The following is a 24,778-nucleotide window of genomic DNA, read 5'->3' on the forward strand; positions in this document are numbered from 1 at the left end:
TCAAGAAAGTCGAAGAAATAACCGAATCGAATCGAATCGATTGATTATATACATATTTTTTATAATTACATATACATAATATATTATTTTTTATGAATACTTTTTATACAAAAAAATGCAGTACACTAATTTAAAATAGTAAGGTATGATGCAAATTTTATTTGTACAATCATATCATTAGCATGTACATTATTCAGTAAGTTTATGTTGTTTAGTACATTGAATTAACTAACAATATAAATAGAAAGTTAAACATAATTAAAGTTCTATTGTAAGAATTATAAGATCCAAGATGACACGAAGATTTTTTTTTGAATGATTTTTTTTTCTTTTGAGTGAATCGTTTTTTAATTTTCTGTGTTTGATTAATAACCAAGCTAAACCAAATCGAAATCAATAATAACCAAATCAAACCGACGAAGGTATATTTTATTTTTCTTTTCTTTGATTTTAATAATTCTAAAATTAATTAAATTGATTTAATTTTGATTTTGATTGATAACCGATCTAAATCGATCAGTGAACACTCCTAAATATGGATATGGAAAATAGAAAATAAATAAATAAAACTCTATAATAAAATAATACTACGACAATAACAATAATAACTCAACAAAATTCTACAACGTGCGGTGTAGGAGGATAAAATATATGCATACCAAAGTAGGATGACTGTTTCCAACTCAGTAAAAAGCATTAAAAAAGGATGAGATAAGGAAATAGTAGTAACTTAAAAATCAGTTTTGTCAGAAGGTATCCATATCCATCCGCAAACTGTTGTGTTGGTATCCAAAACTAGGGTTTTGTGAACTATCGATTTTCCTTGTTTTTATCGATCCATTTTCTTGTGAGCTGAGTATTTCTCTGCTGCAAATACCAATCCCAATCCCAATCCCAACAGTTTTTATATACAAAATCGAAAATGGTGGAAAGGAAGCTGTACAAAACGAAACTATGCATGCTTTATCAGAGAGGTCGTTGTCATCGTCAGACTTGCTCTTTCGCTCATGGCAATGCCGAGCTCCGTCGCTTCTCAGATTCCGGTGGCGGTAATTTTGTTTCTTCCCCCATCATTACTTGTTTAACATTTACCATATGCTCCCTCTCTTTTGTTTTAATTGGCCCATGTTCTTTTTTTTTCCTAATGATGACCGTGGTGTCCGGGGCCATTTTTGCGCAGCTCTACTAATTTCTCGGTACCAATTAACTTTGTTTGTCAAGGTTAGAACTAGGGGTGTGCCTAAGTTGGTTCGATTCGGTTTTATGTATTATCGGTTTACTGGTTTTCAATTTTTAAATATGCTAAATCACTAAGATGTTTCTTATGGATTTTTGGTTTATTGGTATTGCTCCTTATGATTTGATTTTCGGTTTAATCAATAAGAAAATACTCGTAAAACAAACATATGATTTCTCCAATAATTTGGACTGAACAATAATATAACTTTATATAATGCTCATAAAATAGAAACAATAGTAACTAACATGAAAAGAAATATACAAGTGCAACACAAATAAAAAGATTAGAACGATAATGTGAATTACAGTGATAAAGGGCAAAGAGGACAGAGATAGTAACCATTAAGTCACTGATATTAATATTTAATATTTATGTAGAGGTAAAGTAGTATATTACTATACTCCTAATGGGTTATCGATCTACCAAATAACCCAATATTAAAAAATCAAAATCAAATCGATAACCCGGTAATTGTTTTTATAAAACCATTAAAAATCTGTCAACCCAATAACCCAATAAATTTTTTTTGGGTTAGATTCGATTTTTGCACACCCCTAGTTAGAACAAGTAGGACGAAATCTCAGTCATGTTTACTTGACACTTCCCTCAAGAAAGTATTTATTAGGGTTTATTTCTCTAAATCAATCCTTTGAAGTTGAGGATAATATTAGGACAAGTGAGGCTTGCTCTGGTTGAGCACCTCCGCTATAAACCGGTAGTTTTGAGAATTCGAGTCACGCGGGAGGGAAATTGAGAACACTTTTGATCTTCTCCTGGGTGTAGTGGGAAAAGCATAAAAAGGAAAAAGGATAGTATCGGGGAAAATGATAAATTTATCTTGAAAAAATATATTTTCAGTAGAAGAGCCAAGTAAAATGTATCATAGGTTCCCAAATTAGTTGTCTATGTTTCGCTTTGTGAGAGTCAGTTTGACTAATCTTTCAAGCAAATTGGATTAGATTTAATTCAATATTTTAAATTTTAAATTTAGATATTCAAAATCGATAGGAAAAGTACTACATAAGTTGCAATTCTTGTCATGTTAGTATGGTGAAAAAATAAATGTTGGTCAAAGTTCGCGTAGTGTGACTATAGAGAGGCGAAACATGAAAACTAATTTGGGACGGAGAGAGTACCAAAGAGTTTATATCTTTCAATTTTATTTTATTTTTGATTATTTGATAGCTGATTCAAAAATATTTGAGCTGAAGTTGATATTTGCTGATTAAGTATGTTCCTCCACATCTTTGCCTTCATATCTGCTGATAAAGTACCAATTTACATATGTAATCCTCCTCTTTGTCAAGGTGTCATCTGTCTAATAATTTTCCCTTGCTGCCAATCAAGTGAAGAAGCACATCTGTCTACTTTCTGGTGCCTTAGAATCCAAATCAATGTATGAGGAAAGCCAGACTTTCCTCTTATCTAAACTTGTGGTAGTATGACATTAATGAACAAACACTAGCTCTCCTCACCCCAATCCTGTCTAGTGTGTGTTGTCTTCTCTTTGTGAAGCATTTCACAGTCCCTGGAATTCATCAACTTCCTAATAAATTCCTTCTAAATATCATGTCCTGCAGAACTCCTCCTTGTTGTGTCCTCAGAATCTGTTGCATGTTCTTCTTTCTGGCTTGAAATTTTATATAAGTTGGGAAGGAAATCCGCAACGTGCTCTCTCCGCACCACCTGTTGCCCCCAAAACTAACTCTACTTCCAACACTTGCCCTTCCAAGTCCTTGATGTAACAATGCCACTGTAAGCTTCCCATCCTTCCGAGATATTCTTCCATATTACGTATCCCTAAGGTAGGGTGGTGTTTCTAGTCACCTATCCCCCTTTTCATTGATATTTTCTTGTGATCGCCTCCCCCTACAAAGTATGTTCCTCAGTTCCTGCTCTCCATACTATTTCCAAGGAAAGGCTTGTCAAAAACTCTCAAGCTTGTCACGCCAAACATAGCTTTGCTGGTTTGTTGAGATCATTGCTTCCTCTAACTAATTGTTCTGTCTGGTTCATCAATATAAGAGTAAAGAGTTGAAGAAGTATCATCTTGCATTTCATTTCATTTTTTATTTGAGTTTGTTTCTTAAATTTAACTTTTTTAGAGTAGTAGATTGTAAAATTTCTTTAAGGAATGAAAGAGAAACAAGATAGTTTGTAAAAGTACATCAGATATCAGAAATATTTTCTAGAGAAACAAGATAGTTTGTAAAAGTACATCAGATATCAGGAATTTTTTCTTACCTTTCTTGTCAGTTCCCATTTTGCTTGTCAATCATTCCAAATAAATTGAGACAAGAGAAAACTGATAAAGTGAAAATTATTGGAAATGCATTACTCAACTATCAAAGGAGCAGAAACCTATCCATATCTTGATCATAAATTCTCATTGGATATATGTCGTATTTTTACCTTGTTCTGCTTTTTTTTGCAACTTTTGTTTTATACTGTTATGAAGCATTTTGGCACTTCTCTGCTATGTGTTTTGGTTAAAATTCAGTTTAAGAGATCCAAGTGTTGTATCTGTGTACTCAAATTGGTGATGTTACTGAGTTGAAGGGAGAAATTTCACACTTTAGGTTATTCTATTGGACAGTGAATAAATGCCTATCAACTGACAGGTTTTAGTATTTCTTATCAGAAAGGAATTTGCTGGTTGCTTTATCTTTGTGCTGCTTACGGTATTTTTCTCAGCATCTTGGTTTATCATATTGCATCTTGAAGCAGCAGCACATGAGGAATCAGAATATGTTTCTCTGGACATAGTCTCTTCCATATGTATATTTACTCATCTGCCAGCTTGATGAACCATACCAATGCTGTGCCCTAGTAATTTCTTCACTCATATATTCCTCGAGAATACGGTGTTCCTTCTTGTGACTTCTGTTTGAATGAATCTTCAAAGGAACCTGTTGGATGGTATTTTTGTCCAAGAAGGCCTGTTTATTATCCTATATATTGTCATGCGGCTTGGATAATCCATATCCTTTTGATATGGCTGCTAGCAGATTATGTGCCGTAGCAATTTTTTTACTGAGCAAGATGCAAGGATGTTTACTACTTCTGTTGGTTCTATGATATGTGAAGCTCTTCTGGGTAAAAGCTCAAAAAACTGGTATACTATATCTGTTCATTGTATGAGAGCAGTAGTTTCTATGGCTTCTTTTGGAACTCACAAGAAGGCAGTATAAATATTTACTGTTATGTTTCTCTTTAGTTTGATGTATTGGTAAGATTAGCTCTATTATTCATTTTTGATGATTTAGTTGGTGTGAATTTGATCAATATGTTGAATCAACTACTGGGTCCAGTTCAATTTAAAATATAGTCTTCCCATTGCAGAAAGGCGAGATTTTCGTGGTCGTGACTTGAGAGAGAAGCTTGATAGAGAGCATTCTCCAGTGGGCAGATACTCTTCTGGTAGAGGGCATTCTCCAGTGGGCAGATACTCGTCTGGTAGAGGGCATTCTCCAGTGGGCAGATACTCCTCTGATAGAGGGCATTCTCCTGTGGGCAGATACTCCGCTGATAGAGATGCAAGAGAGAGACATGCATCCCGTGGTCAGAGCTTGTTTCTTTCACTTTCACTTTGCTGTTGTTGTCGGATTTTTATAGACTATTTACTCCTGCTCATCTGAAAGGATGAGTTAAAGTGATTAAGAGTATTCATTCCATGGAAATATACTTGCTGGAGGTTCTTATTTCTGTCAGGGGATCCTGTGAATATGTTGGCTAGACGTAGCCATTGGTTCACATAGATTAGGAGCTAATATATTCTCTGGTTATCTTTCTCGTCCTTCTTTCATGGTTCTGTTCCATTCATATAATATTTCCTTCTGATTTATTTTGCAGGGCACAGTCCTACTGAGTCTGTTGAGAGGAGGTAAATTTATCAATATCTTGTGTATACTTCATTTTGGGACTTAGTGATACATAATATACAGGTCTTTGTTGACAAATTACATACTCAGGCTTTAGATGGAAACCTTGAACCGACTTCCGGTCACTTAGAAATTAGTTGTGAGCTGATTGAACTTGAATCCATTTCCTTACGATTTATGTTAGATATGTAAACCTTAATTGCTACTTAAGATGGAATTTATTCTGTCGCCAGTTAGACAATTTTATCCTGTAGCATATGCTATATTCCGTTTGTGGTAATTAGGAGATCACTGTAAGGAGACCTAAGGTTTTTCTTATTTAAATTAGGAGAAATCACTCAGCAGCTCCCTAAGGCAGAATATTTACAAGCAAAGAGGTTCATTGGCTCTTCCCTATTTCTTGAGATTTCTAAACGCCTTTAGAATTGGACAATTGGTATGCTTTTCATGGTAAAGACAATTTGCTATCTTTCAGATGGTTAATCTAATGATTTTATCTTCCTTTTACCTTGACCTGATGCTATGTATGGAATCATAATGTTTGACTAATGTCTGTCCAAAAAATTCATAATGTTTGACTAATATCAGAAAAATTATATATTGTAGTGATAGAAAGCGCAGGATGAAACATCATTCGGATGGTCAAAGTGATATCTCTGGAAGTTTGAACATGTCAGATGGGACAGGAAACCATGTGAAGGAGAAAAAACATTTATCTTCCAATTCCAAAGATGTCCTTCAGGTACAGGGAGTGGAGAACTTTGTTATCCTAGTTCGCGACTTGCGGAGTTCATCAGCCCTTCCTTTTGCCCACTCTTTCTTACATCCTCGTTATGTATATTTATATTGTAGTGATTTCTGTCTATCCTTCTTGTTACAGCTTAGGCAGTTGCAATCTGAAATCAATATGTTGGATGACGAAAAACGAGAACTGGAGGTTGGTTTTGTTTTTCTTGTAATTGGTTGTTTGCTGCTTAATAGACTTTCTTTTATTGGTCGCTTCTTGCATAATTTTAGAGATGTCTTTCCACTGAATTCCTACTTTATTTATATTTTTAAGCAAGTGCTTCCAGTTATGTCTTTGGTATTTTGTTATCATATGCATTTATATATATCCTTTTATTTATTTACATACCAAATCTGATTGGAATATGAACACGTGTCTAACATGTACACATGTGTGTATTGGTACATGCATAAATATTTTTTTCTTCCTTTTCACGTGTGTATTACAAAGGTATAGTAAAGATAATGAGATTGGTGATTTAATAATCCATGTATCACTATCAGGCTATGCTGGTATTTCATGAAAAGTCAATTATTATACGAGAAGTAAGGCTCTTCAATCCGTAAGAAGTTCAGTATGATTTGACGTTCTTGAGGAAACAAGTCCAATAGACTACAGCTATGTGTCTCGTTGTATTAGTCTTTTTTACAACTAATCTTTCTTGCTTTCTCTGATTACCGTTCTGAACTTGTATGTCTATGTCTTGTTTTGGGGTAGCACTATATTTGGCATGTATTTTTCACTTGTTTAAAGTCTGAAGCTATTAACACTAGATAGGGCACATTTTAGCTCTTATGTTGCGACGGGCAGTGATACCGGTTTCAAATAGAGGGGTTATTAGTAAAGTTGCTTGTTATGCCATATATTAGCCACTTTTTTTAACAACCATGGTGTCTAGGCCAGCTTATACGCACCTCGACTAATTCCACGGGGTACCTGCTACCTCGCACTTGCACTATCGGATAACTTCGGCCAACAAGGCTTGAACATATATGAAGAAATCACCTAGTGGTTTTGCCTCCATGGATGTGAGACCATGGTTTTCAACCCACTTCATAGATGAATAGGCTATATTAAAAAGGAAAGAAAAGGGTATAAGCTGTCAAAGAACACCTTGACAGTCTAGAATAACCCTTTTGACTTTTGGATTGTTTTTTCTTCTTAAATTAGCTACCCTCTCTGGTCGCTGCTGGTCCTTGATCGCAGCAATAGTGAAGTTTCTGACCTAAGTTAGAAGCTCAAAACTTTAATCTTCTGTGCTAACTTATAGCAGTGAAATAGATGTTAATTATTAGAGAAATCTTTCCTCTTCTATCTGTTTATTAATTTGCTATTAGCAGATGTAAAGGCTCTCATTAACGTTTACTTGCCTTCATTCCACTCTCTTCTTTCTTCAACAGACTATTCTACTTCCTTTCTCTGTGTCCTTCCCTTTTTATTTAACACATTCTTTTGCTCCTTGCTCTAACATTTCAAGTTTATTCATCAAATACTTCTCTTTTTTGGTTGGAACTTGGAAGATATACCTTGAAGAGACAACTTGTCAGGCAGAGAGTCTAGCTTCAAAAAATCAGGAACTAGAGATGGAACTTTTCAAGGAAAGGGAGGAACGTAAAAGGTTGCTATTTGTTATAACGCATTTCAAAATCTTTTAATTTGAGTCTGCATATACCTTTTCCTTACGTCCTGTCCATCCAATCCTGACTTTTCTCCCAGGATAACTTCGAAGGCTAAGCAGTTTATTGAAGCATATAATAATCACTCACGGTTAGAAGCTGAACTGAAGAGGTATTTTAATGATATTACTCCTTCTATTGACTTCCTCCTCCCCATCCACTCCAGATTCTTGTCATCTAATATTGTCGGTCAATTTATGTTACTTTTGGTTTCCATGAATACTCAGTGGAGATAGTGCAATTGTAGGTCAGAAGCTCAGCTTCAAAACCTCGCTAATAAACTCAACTCAGATTTCATCAGAACTGGTGCAAGTGAAGAGGATTCTGCCATCAACATTAGTGATGGAGGGATGGCTGGTAATCATTTTAGCTCATTGGATGAGCAGCAGAAGAATACTTCACCTACCAAGAAAAGGCCGAGAATTCATCATGAAGCTGATGAAACCTCAAATCAAGGTAATAAATGACTATTATGTCTTAAGAGTGTAGCTTTTCATATAAAATAACTGTACTGGTGCTTCTTATCACAATCTAGAGCACTTAAGCTGAATTTTCTAATTTGTCATCAGCTTTAGGTGTGCTTGCTTTTTTATGTAATTGGTTTTCTTTCCTGAACAGAACTACCTAGGATTTCAGAGTATGTCTCAGTGCCCTGTTCTATCGTTATATATAGAGAGAGTCGAAGAGGCTGTCGCAGTCTTGGGCCGAAATAATTTCATATTAAGTGCTTGTTTCCTGCTCATCTCTTTCAAATTCAGTTCCCCCTTACTCAACTGATGTCAGTTGACTCAAGACATTCTATATAGATGTGAATAATACTTGAATCTAAGAAAAAAATATCTTAGATGTTGTATATAGATAGTTTAAATGAATTTCAATTATGGTATTTGGGGACAAGTTACTGTAGTTCTCCTTCAGCACTGTGATTTTCTAATCATCATTGCTTATTTTGATGATTATTTTGGCTATTAGAATTATGTATTTAGACTGATAAAGAGTTCAAGAACTATGGTAGTTAATGCTCTTTGTCCCAAAAAGTTCATCACTTCCTTACTTCCTGATAGTAAAATATTATTTCAATCTCGCTAAGAACATTCCAACTTCTAAGTATTCTTCTTATACTTTTCAGCCAAGAAAAAAACATGTGTAATATTTTCTAAATCTCAAATTTTGTTTTCAGAAGTGGATTATCTATGTTCAGGTTAACTTTGAAATTGGTCAACTTATCCTTGAAAAGCGTAATGTGACTATTAGATTTGAAGGATGATGTAGATGACATGGAAGTGAAATTTTTTGTGTTTGCTGATAAGTCTCATTATTGTAGGTCCGATGCAGCATGATGTTTCTGTCATGTCTCTGAGTGACAATTGTTTTATTTACTGCAATTTGGAAATAAGTAATAATATACATTTCAGTGATGGTCCATGAATAGGGATGTATACAGTTGAGTGAATAGAATTTTTCTAAGGACTCTTCTATCTATGAAGTACCCTACATCTTGATTCTTGGGTATTGATTCTGTATTAGAGGGGACGTGTAACTCAAATTCTTTCACATATACTCCTACTATATCTTCAGAAATTCTGTTTTAACCTTAGACAGACAATGGAGGTAAACTATTTTGGTGAGCCAAAAATAGACCTGCTACTTCAAGAAGAGGAAAGGATGTAGGAGAGACAGAAAAGGTGGGATGGGGAGGGAGAAAGAGACGAAAATCAGAAAATAGAGATCATTGAATATACTGTATCAGATCTTGTCCAACTAATCCAAAATAGAATCCTAATGACAGATGCACAGGTATATAGAACAAACAATCCACGTGATTGAGTTACATGTAACTCCAATTTATGTTGATCTTTATGGATGTCTTTGATTAGCAACTGTCGTTTCTGTTTCTCAAACATGACTGGAAAGGAGATGGAAGACATGCAGGTCTGCAGCATTAAGCAGTTGAGCTATGCAAAATATAAAGCTGAGAATAGGAGACTAATTAGCTCTAAGAAAATATGACAATTAGCATATAGACTTGTGGGTTACTTAATTTTCCGCCTTTCCCCCTAGTTTGTTCTGAGGGATATATTCTATGATGTTGAGGACATTTTGGAAAAGGGGGTTCATAGAGCATACATGGATCAATAGGGAATCACAAGGAGAGCTAGAATAGCAAAGTGGCACCTTAACTTAATAGCTCATTGCAATAACCCACATTTTTTTGGACATTCGCATGCCTTGAACTGCCTGCTACGTGTGTGTAGTAAAATTTTAAGTAGAAAAAATGTAAATGAGGATGGTTCACATCAAAGTCCTTTCACTGCTCATTTGACTTAGAAGCCATTCAATATCTATTATCCCATCATACTCTTTCTTATTTATTTTTCTGTATTGGTGATTATACTCTAGAAGTATGGACGGCAATGCAGCCTTATTTTCTGACCTTAGTGACATTTTAATTTCTAAATAAGAGATGCTCTTTTACTTGAAAATTAGTACTATGAAAGTGAAACAAAAAGAGTAAGATCCTTGATTTCAGTGATAAATGCTTGAGTTTCATCTAGATGGTATGGAACATCAATTCTTCAATCCGCTCATTCCTACTTGTGTCTTAACCTTTTCATGTTTGAGTTTACTGTATTCTATTCCATCTATACCTTATTTTGCCACACTGTATATTTGCAGTATGCACAAAATTAGATTCATAATATCATTAAAGCTCCCTTCTTGTGAAACATTCAACAACATATCCAGTGAACATTAGATCTAGAAAATCGAAGTTCTTGAAATCCCTTGTGAATTTGATGTCTCTTAACTCTTTTTACCTTTGGCAACTCTCTCTATAACAGCTTCAACAAGAGCAAAAGGAAATGCTTCACAGAGGATTTCTTATCCTACTCAGCCGAGTAATGAGAAGAAAGACGAGGCAGAGTTCAATTGGGAGAATGGGTATAAGACCGTAGGGGGTGAAGAGAAGTCTAAGAAGGGGATAAACTTTTCCAATGACATGACTTTCACTAACAAGGTACTCTTTTTACTTTAAACTTCATAGCCCCCACTGTTCCTCCCAACCAGAAGAAGTTAAAAGAAAAACTGTGCCGACACTTAAAAAGAGTTTTGGACAATATACAACTACATTCTTATGCTGATAATTTTCTGGTGCTCTTTTCGACATGGTTTACATTAAATTAACAAAATGATATGGAATGGACACGTGGACTTAATGGGAAGTAAGATGAAGTGACAATACGAGGGAACTTGTCAGAAAAGAGAAGATTTCTTGTGAATGATAGATGCTACTTTATAATGCAAATCAAAGTTCTTGGAATCTCTTGTGAATTTGGTTTCTCCGACTCTTTTTACCTTTGGCACCTCACTCTGTAACAGCTTCAACAAATGGATAATGGTCGGGCCAATTGTCCACAGAGTTTCGAACCGTCCGCCACTGGTCTTCCAGGGATTCTCGGTTATCAAATAATTGGAGTATGCATCAGTAGTCCCCTGAATATGCACATGACTAAATTTGAATATCATTTTTCATATGGAAGAATGCAACCATGTCCAATTGTATTATTTTATTAATTTTGCAGCAGCATGTCCTTTGCCTTTGGTGTTTTCTAGATTGAAAAATGAAAGTTGTCTTGCAGTTTATGCCTGATGGTAGTTGTTCTTAGTTCCATGCTGCAAATAAAAATGAAGGATATTGCATCTTTAGAGCATTTTATTTCTTATGCTTGCTGTTGAAGAACTGATAAATGCATTCTTCAAATTCTGCAGCCCAAAACTTCTGATATTGCCGTTGTTTTGCCATCAACCAGCATGGCCGCTCATGCAAAGGATGAAGATGTCGAAGTTGGTGAGATGGAGGAAAAGCTTGAAGTAGCTGGGAATGCTACAAGAAGAGCTGGGAAGGGAGTTCCTTCTGGTATCGCAGAGTTTCCTTTTCTTCCACCTCCTCCTCCTCTTCCTCGAGGTGCTTGTTTGCAGGTTAGTTCAATAACTGAACCAGCTCATAGCTAGCATGCAAATGTATGTGCCCGTAAGTTCTTTCTGTTTGCAATCTACTTTAGTGCAACACCATCAGTTTCTAGCTGCTTCTTCATTGGGTTGCAAAACTACAAGTGGGTGATCAGTAAAACTGTGTGAAAGGTAAAACCGAGAAGATTCATTCACGAACTTCCCCCCACCTGAAGAAAAAATCAGGCAGACTACACTCTAGTCCTCAGATTCTTGCCAAAAGCTGCAGCATTCTTTCTACTCTTTAACGTTTGACTTTCTCCGAGTCCTTGATCTATATTCATAATTTATCTGATATCTACGATCCTGCCTTGTTATCTTGCAGTATAAGCTTGATGATGCAGATGGACGTGATGAAGAGACATTGGAGGTGGATATTGTTTAGCGTAGTGATCCATATGTTGCCATTATAGGATGTGACTTCGTACGCTGCTGGTGAATATGTAGAGGAATAGAGCTAATGGGCTGGAAATTATGGTCCATACAAGTTTTTTTGGATACTAAAGATTGTTATCAACTAAATTAACTGAGAATGGTGCTTTAAGCTTGATTACCAGTTTTCTTTTTGTACAGCAAATTAGTAGTATTGAGTCTATTTGAGGTGTGCTCGTCTATAAAGCAGCACATAAATATACATTACCTGTATAATTATCATTTATTATTTCTTAATTGTTTTGCTTAATTTATACTGAAAACATGTACAACCTTCCACCCACGTACATATAACATTGCATCGACAAAATTGAAATATACTTGAACTACAACTTAAGAGTAGTCTTGAAGAATAGCTAACTATGGGAAATGAATGAAAGTTAGCACATAGAGCCTTCTAGATTTCCAATCGCATTAAGATGCAATCAAGGATAATGGATTACCAAATGATTACTTGATTGATTCACTTTCAAGTATGATTATAGGAAGTATTTGTGATTATCTCGTGAAATTGATCCAGCATTGCTTCACAACCAACTATTAGGTATACCTAGACGTGATAAAATTAGCTCATGTAAAAACACGACTTGTTCAATCCGTCCAAGTTTATGCCCATTTGTTAGGTCAGACCATCTAAAAATTCGATTAATATGTAGTTTAAATTAAATCATATAAATTTTGTGATTTTAAACTAAATATATGTAAAATGTATCAAAATGTCCTTTAATCTTATGGTCTTGAACATGTCACGTGAAAAATTGAAATTAAGAAGAAAAAAAAGAGACTTTTTTAAATAAATTAAAAATGAAAGTAGAACAAACAAATTGCAATGGAGGGAATAACACTTGGTTAAAATTAGACGAATTGAACATGAAAAAACTATACAAATTGGACCTATTAGGCAAAATATTTACCCAAATTGAACCCAACCCAAACTATTTATCCTGATTGGACCCACAAACCAAATTATTTACCCGACTGCCCCCTTGTTCTATTCACTAAACCACTGCTTCTTCATCTTTGATATCATCAGAGTATATATATACTCTGATGGTATCTATATACTTTGATGGTATCAAGCAATAATTGAACAATCTCTAAAACACTGCATGTTATACATATATATACTCCGATGGTATCAAACAATAGTTGAACAATCTTGAAAATAGTTTTTCTTTTTGGGTACAAGTGTTCTTTTCCCTTGAATTATAACCCACTTTTTAGCCCAAACCCAAATAACCACAGACTCGCCCACTTATCAACTCTTTAACTCATTTTGCTCGCCCAAATCTAGCCCAACCCACCCATTAACTCCCTAGGCATATGTGTGTGTGGTTGAATAGATTTTCATTTAGGAAAACTGACAAAACTTGAACTTAGCCGTCTCGGTTCTGAATACTGTTTTTTTTCCTCAAGAAAACAGCGCAACCATATAAATTATGAAGTGATCTGTTCTGAATACAACAGAGTAATATACAAGTGTGTTTCTCTTGAACCTCAAAACTATGAAGTTGCAGGTACCAGAAAAAGATGTAATTGAGTTAAAAATATGAACTCTCACAGGCCAAAGTTGAAGAGGAAGGGCAAAAGGTGAGACCTAAAACAAATCAAAATGTGTTAGAACTCATCTGGATATGCATCTAAACAGTTCCAAAAAACTGCTCCAAAGACGTTGAGCTGAAGACATTCATAGCTGTTCTTTCTGATTTGGTAGGCGTAATGTGTAGCTCATATTTGATAAACCTCTGCAATCAACACATTAAAAATCAATAGAAGAAAAGCACTAAAATCTGCATAGCCACACTGCCACTTGAATAATTATAGGAACACTTAACATTATCGTTTTCATCATTACCCTAAAGGAATGTCTAGTAGAAAACAACAACATACTCCGTGTAATCCCACAAGTGGAGTCTATGGAGGGTAGAGCGTATGTAGACCTTACCCCTACCTTGGGCGGTAGAGAGGTTGTTTCTGATAGACCCTTGGCTCAAGGAAAAAAATAATTCAAAGCAGGTCGAGTCCCATAGAAAACAATGACCTGAAAATCCTAATCTCTTATAGGTCAAAAGTTGAGTTATAAACAGGCAAGAGACAAGTAACTGTATGTGTTTGTAGAAACATTCACATCGACGATAGGAAATCACAGGGCTAAACTTGCAAATTTCCTAATACGAGAAGAAGAAAAAACATAAATTTTATAGGCAACCTGCTTAGAATCATTAGTAATATAGCAGAGGTTGAAGTTGTTTACTTGGGGAAAGAGATCTAACTAAGCATGGTAGATAAACGGATGGATTCTTGTTTAATGATACTTCTACTTTTCTTCATGAATTAGTTTGTTTTCTGAAATAGAGAAAAAAATAAGATCATGGGACACTCATGCTAACAGTCAAAGTAAACAAGGAGTACCGCTAATTGGAAAACGATTTCCGCATTTGTATCAATGTGCCAATCAGGTTCCAGTTGTCGGACAAATGATGTTCGCCCATTCTCAATGCTACAAAAGAGAACCTGTATAGCAATCAAATCAGTAACACAGTTGTACAAGAAAGAGGACCATTAGAAAATAGTAAAGGTTAAAATGGCAGCTAACTGCTGAGCCATCAATTAAACTGTTGCATCTTATATCAAACATTCAAACTATGACAGCTGGAAGACTAAATCATTTTTATACTACTCAATTCACATTTTGCTGGGACAAATCTACGCTCTCTATAGATGGTAACCAATCATTATGTTACTCCCTACATAATCAAAAACAATGACATTTGCTGATGACTCTTCAGAGACATTTGATTGTCTATTCTCTGCTTTTATGTAAGACCTTACCTAGAAAGAGAGCCCCTAACTAAATTATGAACAAAGTCGACCAATAGAGTATAACGTGAGTAATAGACCGGAGCTTTGAATGAAGAACCTCAATCTTTGGGAATGACAAAAGCTTCTTCAAGAACTCTCAGAGAGATTTTGGGTGGGGTGGGGGTGGAAGCTGTGTATATCTACCTTGCAAGGAAAGAGAGTGATACAATTTCCAGCTGTGAAGATGGTCCGGAGGGTGATGCTGGTGAATTGTTTATTGTTGCATCTGCTGGCTGTTTTTGGTGGAGCCATGGTGGAGATAAATGAAAATCTAGTAGTCTAAAGGTGGTGTAATGGTGTAGAGAGGTGATGGATGGTGTTACAGATGATGAGAGAGGACGTCAGCCAGTGAAGAAGATGAAGGTTGGCTAAGGCGACAAATTCCTTTTTTTTGGGGGCAAATTGTTCCTTTTTGTTTTTGCAGATATGCATTCTTTTAGAAGTTTGATTTGCCATTAGAGGTTTGATTTGCCACGTCACAGGATCAAAAGAGAGTGAGTCACACATTTGTTGTTGGTGTGGATCTGTAAAATTTGTGTCTAATAGCCACACTTTTGGAAGCATTAAGTTTTCAATAGTTTATGACGATGAGGTACCAAAATGGAAAAAATGTGACAGTTTTAGGGTCCATCAATGTATTTGGCCTAAGCTTTTAAGTGTGTAAGAGCATAAAGGAATAAATTGCAAAGAGGATAGTAAGATTATATTCATGGCCCATTGGCCCAACAAAATATGAGAATGTCATTTTTCTACACAAAAGAACAAAATTAAAGTATATGGGTTAAACTTGTCCACCTATATAGTTTTGCTATACAATTTTAAAGAAGGAACTGGGACATTAACATAGTACTAGAAAACCACAAGGAACATATATTTTTACAAACCAAAACCTCAGGGGAGGCTTTTGTACTACAATTAAAAGGAAATCAATATATCCTTTTTCCAGTACAGAGGACATTAGCTTATGTTACAAGATAAAGATTATGCATCCAGAATTGCATAACAGTTGGAAGAATAAATCATCTCGAATTTTCCAGGACGAGGATACCAATATGCAGACAAAGGAAAAGTATTCACAGGTGCACGGTTGAGATTTAAATTTGCAGAAATCACCCATTGTAAAACAAACATAATAATAAGAACTCCATGAAAGTATCATAAACGGATTTCAACTTCTATTGGCAAATGAACAATGATTAGTTGTTACCTTGTCTTTGACCATGCCACCAGATGTAAACACTCCAGCATCTTCTAAAGCCAGTAGGACCTTTTTCTGCAAATATTCGTACATTTCAAGAATATGTATGCAAGAAAAAGAATGTGTTTATACACATGCAGATTACTCATAAAAATTGAATGAGAGTGGATCAACACTGCAGCCCACCATAAAGATGCACCGTAACTATGATAATGGGTGCTAAGAAATGAATCATGCACTGAATATGACGACTTCAAGAAGCCATGAAATAATAGACAAGACCAGACATCCAGAAAGGAAAAAACCAAAAGAAGCTCAAACATGGTCATCTAATCTCATTTTAGTTCGACTTACTACCAAAGGAAGCTATTTGGTTAAAGTATGCAGATTAGTAAGTGAAAATCTTCTACTAAACAAGTAAACGATGAATGTTGGTTAACGTTGTGACGATTATTTAATGTGATATCATTTTCCCAATAAAAGAAAAAACAGAGAGGGAATAGTGTATTACCTAGGGGCTGGCATTACACTTGATTATAAGGGTATGTTAAGGGAGTCGACGTTATAGGTGATTCTCAGAAAATCAGTAAGCATAAATGGTGCCCAAAGCAACACATTGGCAACTAGTTTTTTAGAGTCACCTAAGAGTCTTAGGTGGTAAGACAGCATCAAAGATGCATCTTTTTATCTTTATAGATTTTAAATTTAGGGATCAGTTCAGAGAGCCAATTTTATTTGGTATACAAAGCCAATCAACAATGACAGCCTTTTTCTTTTCATTTTGAAAGAGGCATCAAATGGCATCTCACCCCAAAAATTTATCCTCGCTAAGTCAGGCAATGAAGATTAAATTTTTTTACAGAGATTGGATCTCTAGCAACTACTAATCAACATACAGATGGAATATAATAGAGTGAGCACTAACTTCACTTTCATCATCAAGTACTCTCTCCATGAGATAAAGGTCACAAAATTTGGTGATTTCGAGCAACACTTCAAGCACGGAAGACCGGACAGTAGCTTGTTTCTGCAAAGGATAAGTATTAACATTGTCACTGCATGTTGAAAATAGATGCACAATCAACAGAAAAAAATTGATGCACAATATTAACCTGTAGTTCCTCTGGGCTCGTTTCCTCAAGGATCACGCCAAGCAACCGACATGTTACCTGTAAAGTGAAATAATATGCAGATTGTCCAAGTTATTTGTGCTACTGTGACAAAATAAAAATTAACAGTCTCTACCACCACTAAACAGCAGGAAAGTGATACCAGAATGCAAAAGCTTGAACAGATAAGATTTGGTCGAGTAGCACATTCTTTCTTAAATTGAGGTAGAGACAACCATCACGCTCTCAATTATTTTTGATGTTGCAATCAGTAAATTACTTCATTATATCCTAACTAGGTTCCCATAAGGCTACCCCCCCCCCCCTTAGAAGTGCAAATTGTGCATGCTAGGGTATGCTTCAACACAGACTTAGTTAAGAACAAAATGCAATAACAGCAAAGGATCTATATAATATGATCATGATGTCTTATTATTGTTACACTTACATTAGGTCAGTCAGTGTGGTCAATGGCATCTAGTGGCTGACAAGTCTGGTTGCTGTCACAGGCCCTTTTGTTCTGGTTAATGACTCGTATGACCTTACAGTGATGAGCATAAAATTTACAAAGTTAATTTTAAAAACTCTAATTAGTTTTAAAAAAGACAAATGTATATAGAAATAGCCAACCAAACTAGTTTAGAAGTGAGGCATAGTTGTTGGTATGAAATGGGACCTGAATAAAGCCGAATTGAAATAGAGGTGTTTTCTATCAATCCAACTAATTTGGGGTTGAGGTGTGGCTGTGATAATCGCAGGGTTCCTTTCTACGTGAAAATAAAAATATAGTTCTATTAACCTACTACAACCTCTGGCCTATTTGTGTGATAAGCTTTTCTTTCTAGTCTATCCAAGAAAGAACGACATAAAAAACTATTTGATCTTAACATTGCCGTCTTACCCGTAATGAATGTCTTATTGGACCCACTTGATATAAAAGTTCATTCTTTTACAATGAGAATTAAACTAAAAAGACATGTGGAACTCTCGCAATCAGTTATCAAAACAATAATAGTTCTAGTACTTTCCATATATTTGGCTTACATATCAAAAATCTTATTTAGTTTCTTAAACTTAGGGTCCCACGGCTTGGCCGCAGCAGGACTTATTGGGTTTTGATTGTTTATCCTTTCTTTTCTATGGTATTTTCGCTTCTAATCCGTAATTAGATATTCAAGCTTAGCCCAGTCCGGATCCATAACTTCACATAAATGACACGGAGCATGAAGTTATGCCTCCAATTAATTCATTCCAATCTGTTCAACCTTCCAAACTATACTTCACACGCAAAAAAATTGACAGAAAGAAACCCCCTTTATTCAATAAACTAAATGGCTACTGATTTATTCTTAGGAAGCTAAGACATTAATTGGACCAAAAAGCAATGATCCTGTGTCAAGAAAAAGATGTGTACTACTCTCTTATCTTGACTATAGATGGAAAGGGGAGACACATTGTGCTCATTTACGGTGATGCAAAAGGGTGGAATAAGAAAAGATACTCCACAGTCCACATGTCCTTGTCCTCTACCATATTTTTCAAACTATGAATTTCATAGTGAAAGAGTGAGAGTAAGTTGAATTATAGGGGATCATAAATAGATTACAAGTGTAACAACCTGTCATTTCTGGGATTACATAGACATTAAATTGAACTTTTGAGTAATTTACTCAATTACAGCTTTCTTTTTAACAATTCATGTATAAATATACACACACCCTTGGGAGCATCACTTGAATGTATATAATGCATACAACAACTACTACACCTTAATCCCTACCAAGGTGGAGTTCACGGTATGAATCCTCATTGACCATATTCGCCATTTAATTTCATCTCAGGCCAACATTATACAACAACCACCATATATACCCAGTGTAGTCCCAAAAGTAGGGTCTGGGAAGGATAGTGTGTACGCAGGCCTTACCCCTACCTTGTGAGATAGAGAAGTGTTTCTGATAGACCATTGGCTCAAGTAAAAACATTACAACAAAATGCTAAAAAGAAAGCATGACAAAGCATACTAAAAAGGAACATTATACAAAATAAAAAATAAAATGAAAAGTAAAGTTCTCCTATTTTTTATTCTATTGACATAAGAATCTCTAGTAGGACTAAAAAACTCTTCGAAAGCATAGGAACTAAGGTAAATATATTAGCGTGATTAATATATATTCCCAACTAATTGGTATTTGCCTATATAAATTTGGTTTTCCATTGCACACTATCTTTATTAAATCTGCACCGATTCCAAGAGATTATAGTTCTTGAGAGAACTATTACCCATATGATTTTAAGTCCTCTTCCACTACAATTATATTCACTCACCATGATTTCACACCTATTGACCGGTACATCTAGAATTGAAATATGACAAACATCTCAAACCATCTTCTCTGATTACCTTCTAGCTACTGCAATCCTATCTAATCTTGTCTAATCATGTGTGACCGCAAATCCATCTTAGCATCCGCATCTCTGTAACTTAGCTAGTGAATGTAACATTCACTTTCATATAATATTGTTGGCCTTACAAATATTCTATACAACTTACTTTTCACTTTGGTAAGCATTTTCTTATTACATAACATCCCTCTATCACTTCTTCATTTCAATCATCCAACTTAGATTACGTGTAACATCTTCACCTATCATTTCATTCTCTTGGAATGATGAGCCTAAAATTTGAATTGTTTGTATTTAGGCACCACAATCCTATCTAATCTTATCTCACCTTAATTTCATATGTTGACTAAACTTGAAATGCATATCTTCAATTTCACTTCTACCTATCTTAAAACCCTTACTTCCGACAGTGTTTCTCCATAGTTCAAGATTTTGGTTTACACCCTTATTGATTTTGTCAATTAGTACAACATCGTCAGCAAATAACATACACCACGACCATGGGACCTCACCTTTGATTGTGTTGGTTTGCTCATTGATAACTTGGGTAAATAAGTACACAAGCACAATATGGATCCTTGGTGTAAACTCATGGTTATAGGAAATTCCTTTATGTTTTCTTCTATTGTTCTCACTCTAATGACTGGTCCTTCATACATGTCTTTTATGACAATATGGCTCGTGTTTTAAATGGCTTAAAGAAGTGAAAATATAAATTGTGTTTTTTTAATTAAGAGAAACAACAATACAGAGGATCTTTGGGGGAGGCATTAAATAGGGGAAGAAGAGCTTTTTGAATCATCTTCTATGGACATCACTGTTTAGAAGAATTTTTTTGAAAAGAGACACAAAGAAAATTGCTTTGTTAGCTCAGGAAACAACGAAAAACTTAGACGAGTCTTTAATATAATCTTTCAATTCGGCAATCACGATTTATAATATATAATAGCATTCTTTTTTTACTTTCACGGGGTATATTATATAGAAGACTCCTCTTAACTTTTCGTTGTTTCCTGAGAAAACAAAGTAGTGTGCTTTGTGTACTTTTCTCCTAAAATCCCTTAATTAGTTATGTCCACAGTATACAATTCAGATAGTAGCTTAGACTCCCTTAACGACTCCCCAAGGTCCCTCTATATTGCTATTTCTCCCTTAATGAACAAAACACAATTTTGTTTGTTTCCAGTCCCTAAGCCATTTGAGATGTGAGACCGAAATATCCTTTAAGTTGTCATCCAATGTCACCTAATTACCAAACAAACCATCATATGTAATATGAATTTGGCCCACTAACCACTTATTTAATCTAAATTTCATACATTATACGGATGTATGTTATGCTCCCAAGTGCATGTATGTATATATTATATGAATATATTCTACAATTACTAGTTTCGGTATGTAAAATTGTTAAAATAAGAAAACTATAATAAATGACACAACTCAAAATTAACTTTGATGTCAACATATGTACTTAAGGGCAAGCATAGTCCCGAAAATGTCTAGTTGTTACAATAAGAGAAAAAGATCCAAAAATACAATAGCGGTTAGTAGAAATCATACCGCCAATGCTATTAAGTGGGAACTGGGAAAGACTCATCTTAACCCTCTAGTTTATGAACATCTAAAGATACGAAGACAATATACTCTTTGAAGAATGAATTGATAGCATCTGATAATGATCTATTCCCGTGAAGTTGCACCGAATACCAAAGAAGTATGGCAAAGACGAAGAATTGTAATCTAGTTTTAGGTAAATTTAAGTACCTATCTAGGAGATCTATTTTAAGACTAAATTAGATAATGTTCAAGATATTCCTATGTAATATATGTCTATATACATCTACTGAGGGATTAAATTTATTAAAAGGTCACTCATCATTTTCATGCTCACTCACCATTGAGTAAATATACTGAAAGCAAAGTGGTGGGCTCAAGTCTAAGTGGCCAATGGTATTGGAATAAAATATAATAGTTAATCTTGTGTGCATTGCTTCGTTGATTCCATTGCATTAATCCCTCATCTTTGATGAATCCTTCATATTTGAACTCTTTCTATTCACTTTAACTAATTAACCTATTTGCACAAAAACTATTCCAGGAACTATCTCCAGAATTTAAACATCCATTTGGACAATAATTGGAAAAAGTTTGTGAAAACATTAGGTGTGTGAATGGTTCTTTTTGCGTGAAGAGTTTCTTGAAAACATTCTTCAATTGACACACAACTTCAAAAAGCAGTATTGCAAAAGAATTTTTTTGCAAATAAAGCTGAAAAATACCTTCATAAACACCAATTTTATTTTATTTTTTTGCATATTTTGAAGAATAAATAAATTCATTGACAAAACACCTAAAAAGAACGGGAACTTTTTATTTTAAAGGAACAAATTCAGGCAGCCCATGATCTCAAATTATTCTTAGATTAATAAATGTATGTTGAACATCAGATATGTACTTGGCACCCACAAGGCCTTGGAGATGGGGGAGAAGTGTACGTTATATAAATAGCAACAACAGTAGCATTAAGAGATACCTTCCTCCCCTCACTCAGTCTTTGCCTAATTATTTGCCCGAGAGTTGGCTGCAAAGCAATAAGTAGAAGTCACTAATCCACCAATTATATATGGATAAAGGGGTAAGGGGCAAATGAAAATCTTTTTCTACCTTTACGGGCTGAAAGAACTCATCAATGACATTTTGTGTATTTGAATCCTCTGAAGGGAGGCTAACTTCTGAAGTTGGTATATTTTCACTAAAATGACTGCTTACACCAGAACTACCAGGAGTAACAGCTTGTCGCTTAGGATGACTCCTCTGCGGTCCACTAGGTGATCTAAATATTCTCCAGGTAAATACTATTGCCAATGCAAGACCGGCTATAGCTCCTGCAGATCTTAAATCCTGCATTTACAACAAATAGCTGTTACCATCTAAGAGAAAGTAGCACAACATCTAAAACATCTTTCTTTGGAATGCCATTACTTTTATTTTATTTTATTTTTTTTTAAAAAAAGAGCTATTGTAACACTACTTCCTGTATGATAGAAAGATTATATCTGCAAGCAATTAGATATATGACAGTTTATTGGTTGTGGAATTGCTCATTCTCCGTCCATTGCCTTCCTCAATTTTGCAAGTGGAAGAAAAGATTCAGGCAGTTACACTTAAGAAGTCCTGAAACTCTACATTGTGCGGTCATCTAATTTTATACTTTGATATTGCTCAGGCTATGGGGCAGTTGTCTTAAAACTATTTGCAACGTACTGGGTCATGCCAAAGTCGACGATTTTCAGAAAATTCGACCCGAACCGTGGAAAAAAACTACCATCACGTTGTCAAAGTTAAGTGTGTTGAAATCCATTAGTATTCGAAGGAATTTTAAGCATTAACTAGAAATAAACTGTGGATTTTAGTAAAGAAATGTAATGAGGGGAAAAAAGATATATATAGGTAATGCAATAAAAATAACTACAAAAGGAAAAACAATTATATGGACAAATGAGCTAAAACAAACTACAAAGGAATGGAATATATGAAGTAATAACAATGCAAAGCAAGTTCGAAAATCATTTTTTAAACTTCTGATAGGAGTGCAAATGTGCAACTTTAAAGTTTCTAGTTTAGACTAGTAACTGGTCTCCTTATACTAAAATTCTAAATTTTACTCCTAATCAGCAAAAAGTCCATTCCCATAATACTTCTTAACAATTATTAAATCATTAGTTCAGCCTCTTATCAAGATATAGCCAGTGGAACAATCAAAATTTAACATTCCATATCTGCTCGTTCTCCCCTCTCCAATTCTCAATGAACCACATGATCTTGACCTATTATTCCTTCGAATTGGCCCATTTCATGTGTACTTAATTCTCCTCTCTTTTATATTTCCACTGATAGCTAATCATATCTAACCTGAATGGATTTTTTAGGTACAATTCCACCAACTTTTGTTCAGCAAAACCATCACCTAAACAAACTGAAGCACTGGTTCTAATTTCAATGTTTAAGCATGCGGTACTCGACCCTTTAACAACACTGATTAATCATCAAATTATTCAGTAACACTATCTGAATCCTCACAAACATTGTTTATATAAGAAGTAATGGTCAAAAACACACATTGACTATCACATTTTCATGAGTTTCACATCCCAACTATCAACTGCTCCCATTTCCTACTGAACTATCATGTTCTCCTTTCCTAGTTCAACTTTCACCATCCATGTATTAAAACACTATACACACGTTGAAGCTGAGTAGGCCAATTATGAGTTGTTCACTTTCCCTACTTGGACTATCCGAATCCTCACAAACATTGTTTATATAAGAGGTAATGATAAAAAAAACACATAAAACTATCACCTTTTCGAGAGTTTCACATTCCAAATATCATCGGTTCCCTTTTCCCACTAAAATATTACCATGTTCCCCTTTTTCTACCTCAACTATCACCATCCATGTATTTATGCACACCTCACCTCGATGCTGAGTTAGGCCAATTATGAGTAATTCCATTTTCCTATGTGTTCATCATCATCTACCAAACTAGGTGATGTTTCAGTTAGGAAAAACAAACAATTGATAGTTGAGATCTGGAACTCTAAAATTGATGGTTCAAATGTTGTTTTTTGCCATTATCTCTTTATATAACACAACAATATAATCACAAAAAGGGACAAAATTAAATTCCAAACAGAAAGATAGAGAAAAAAACCAGTGTTTGGGAGAGACTAGAAATCCTGAGGGTAAGAAATGCCCCAATTCGTTTGACGAGCTGGAGGAAATCGTCCTGGGAGGAATCAGCCATAACCCGAGAAGTCTTCAAAGTTGACAGAATTCAGTGATTCGTTGGCAGTGTGGAGCCGATGAAAGATTGATCAAAGCTCTCCGCTGTTGCAGAATCTTCTAGAAGAAATTTATCTTGCAGAGGAAGCTTCGATAGAAGAAGCAATAAGCGGAGAAAGATAGGAAAATCTATTTTCATGGCTAGCCAATTTTAGGACCAGCATTTAAGGAGTGTTTGGCGTGAAGCATAATAATATACGATTATTTTATCGAGAGGTATTAGATAATTTTTAGAGTATTTATCCTATTATTTATATCTTAATAATGTAATAAGTTATCTTATATATATAATAGAATAACTTACTTGTTCCTAAACAAGCGATCATATAAG

General features: G+C 34.9%; 2 protein-coding genes across 4 annotated transcripts; one reads left to right on the plus strand and one right to left on the minus strand.

Moving 5' to 3' along the window:
• The first annotated feature begins 730 nt into the window (after positions 1-730).
• LOC129870077 (zinc finger CCCH domain-containing protein 13) lies at positions 731-12,261 on the plus strand. Of its 3 annotated transcripts, none has more exons than XM_055944660.1 (12): positions 731-1,049; positions 4,583-4,801; positions 5,093-5,123; positions 5,728-5,863; positions 6,002-6,058; positions 7,429-7,526; positions 7,625-7,696; positions 7,832-8,040; positions 10,425-10,600; positions 10,963-11,058; positions 11,353-11,562; positions 11,918-12,261. In XM_055944660.1, exons 1-12 carry the CDS (start codon positions 923-925, stop codon positions 11,975-11,977), a joined length of 1,491 nt encoding a protein of 496 aa, XP_055800635.1. In that variant the 5' UTR covers positions 731-922; the 3' UTR covers positions 11,978-12,261. The 3 variants fall into 3 exon arrangements, with proteins under 3 accessions (XP_055800635.1, XP_055800636.1, XP_055800637.1); XM_055944661.1 differs by having other exon boundaries at positions 4,583-4,798; XM_055944662.1 differs by lacking the exon at positions 10,963-11,058.
• A 1,138-nt stretch (positions 12,262-13,399) lies between these two features.
• On the minus strand, positions 13,400-24,597 carry LOC129870432 (peroxisome biogenesis protein 22-like). Its single transcript, XM_055945225.1, has 8 exons — positions 24,317-24,597; positions 22,267-22,503; positions 22,136-22,183; positions 17,197-17,253; positions 17,010-17,111; positions 16,094-16,159; positions 14,437-14,538; positions 13,400-13,769 (listed from the first exon to the last, which is right to left on the minus strand). The coding sequence occupies exons 1-8, from the start codon at positions 24,407-24,409 to the stop codon at positions 13,665-13,667; spliced, it is 810 nt and encodes a 269-aa protein (XP_055801200.1). The 5' UTR covers positions 24,410-24,597; the 3' UTR covers positions 13,400-13,664.
• Positions 24,598-24,778: the final 181 nt, after the last annotated feature.

The sequence above is a fragment of the Solanum dulcamara genome, chromosome 10 (assembly GCF_947179165.1).
Source record: "Solanum dulcamara chromosome 10, daSolDulc1.2, whole genome shotgun sequence".
NCBI lineage: Eukaryota > Viridiplantae > Streptophyta > Magnoliopsida > Solanales > Solanaceae > Solanum > Solanum dulcamara.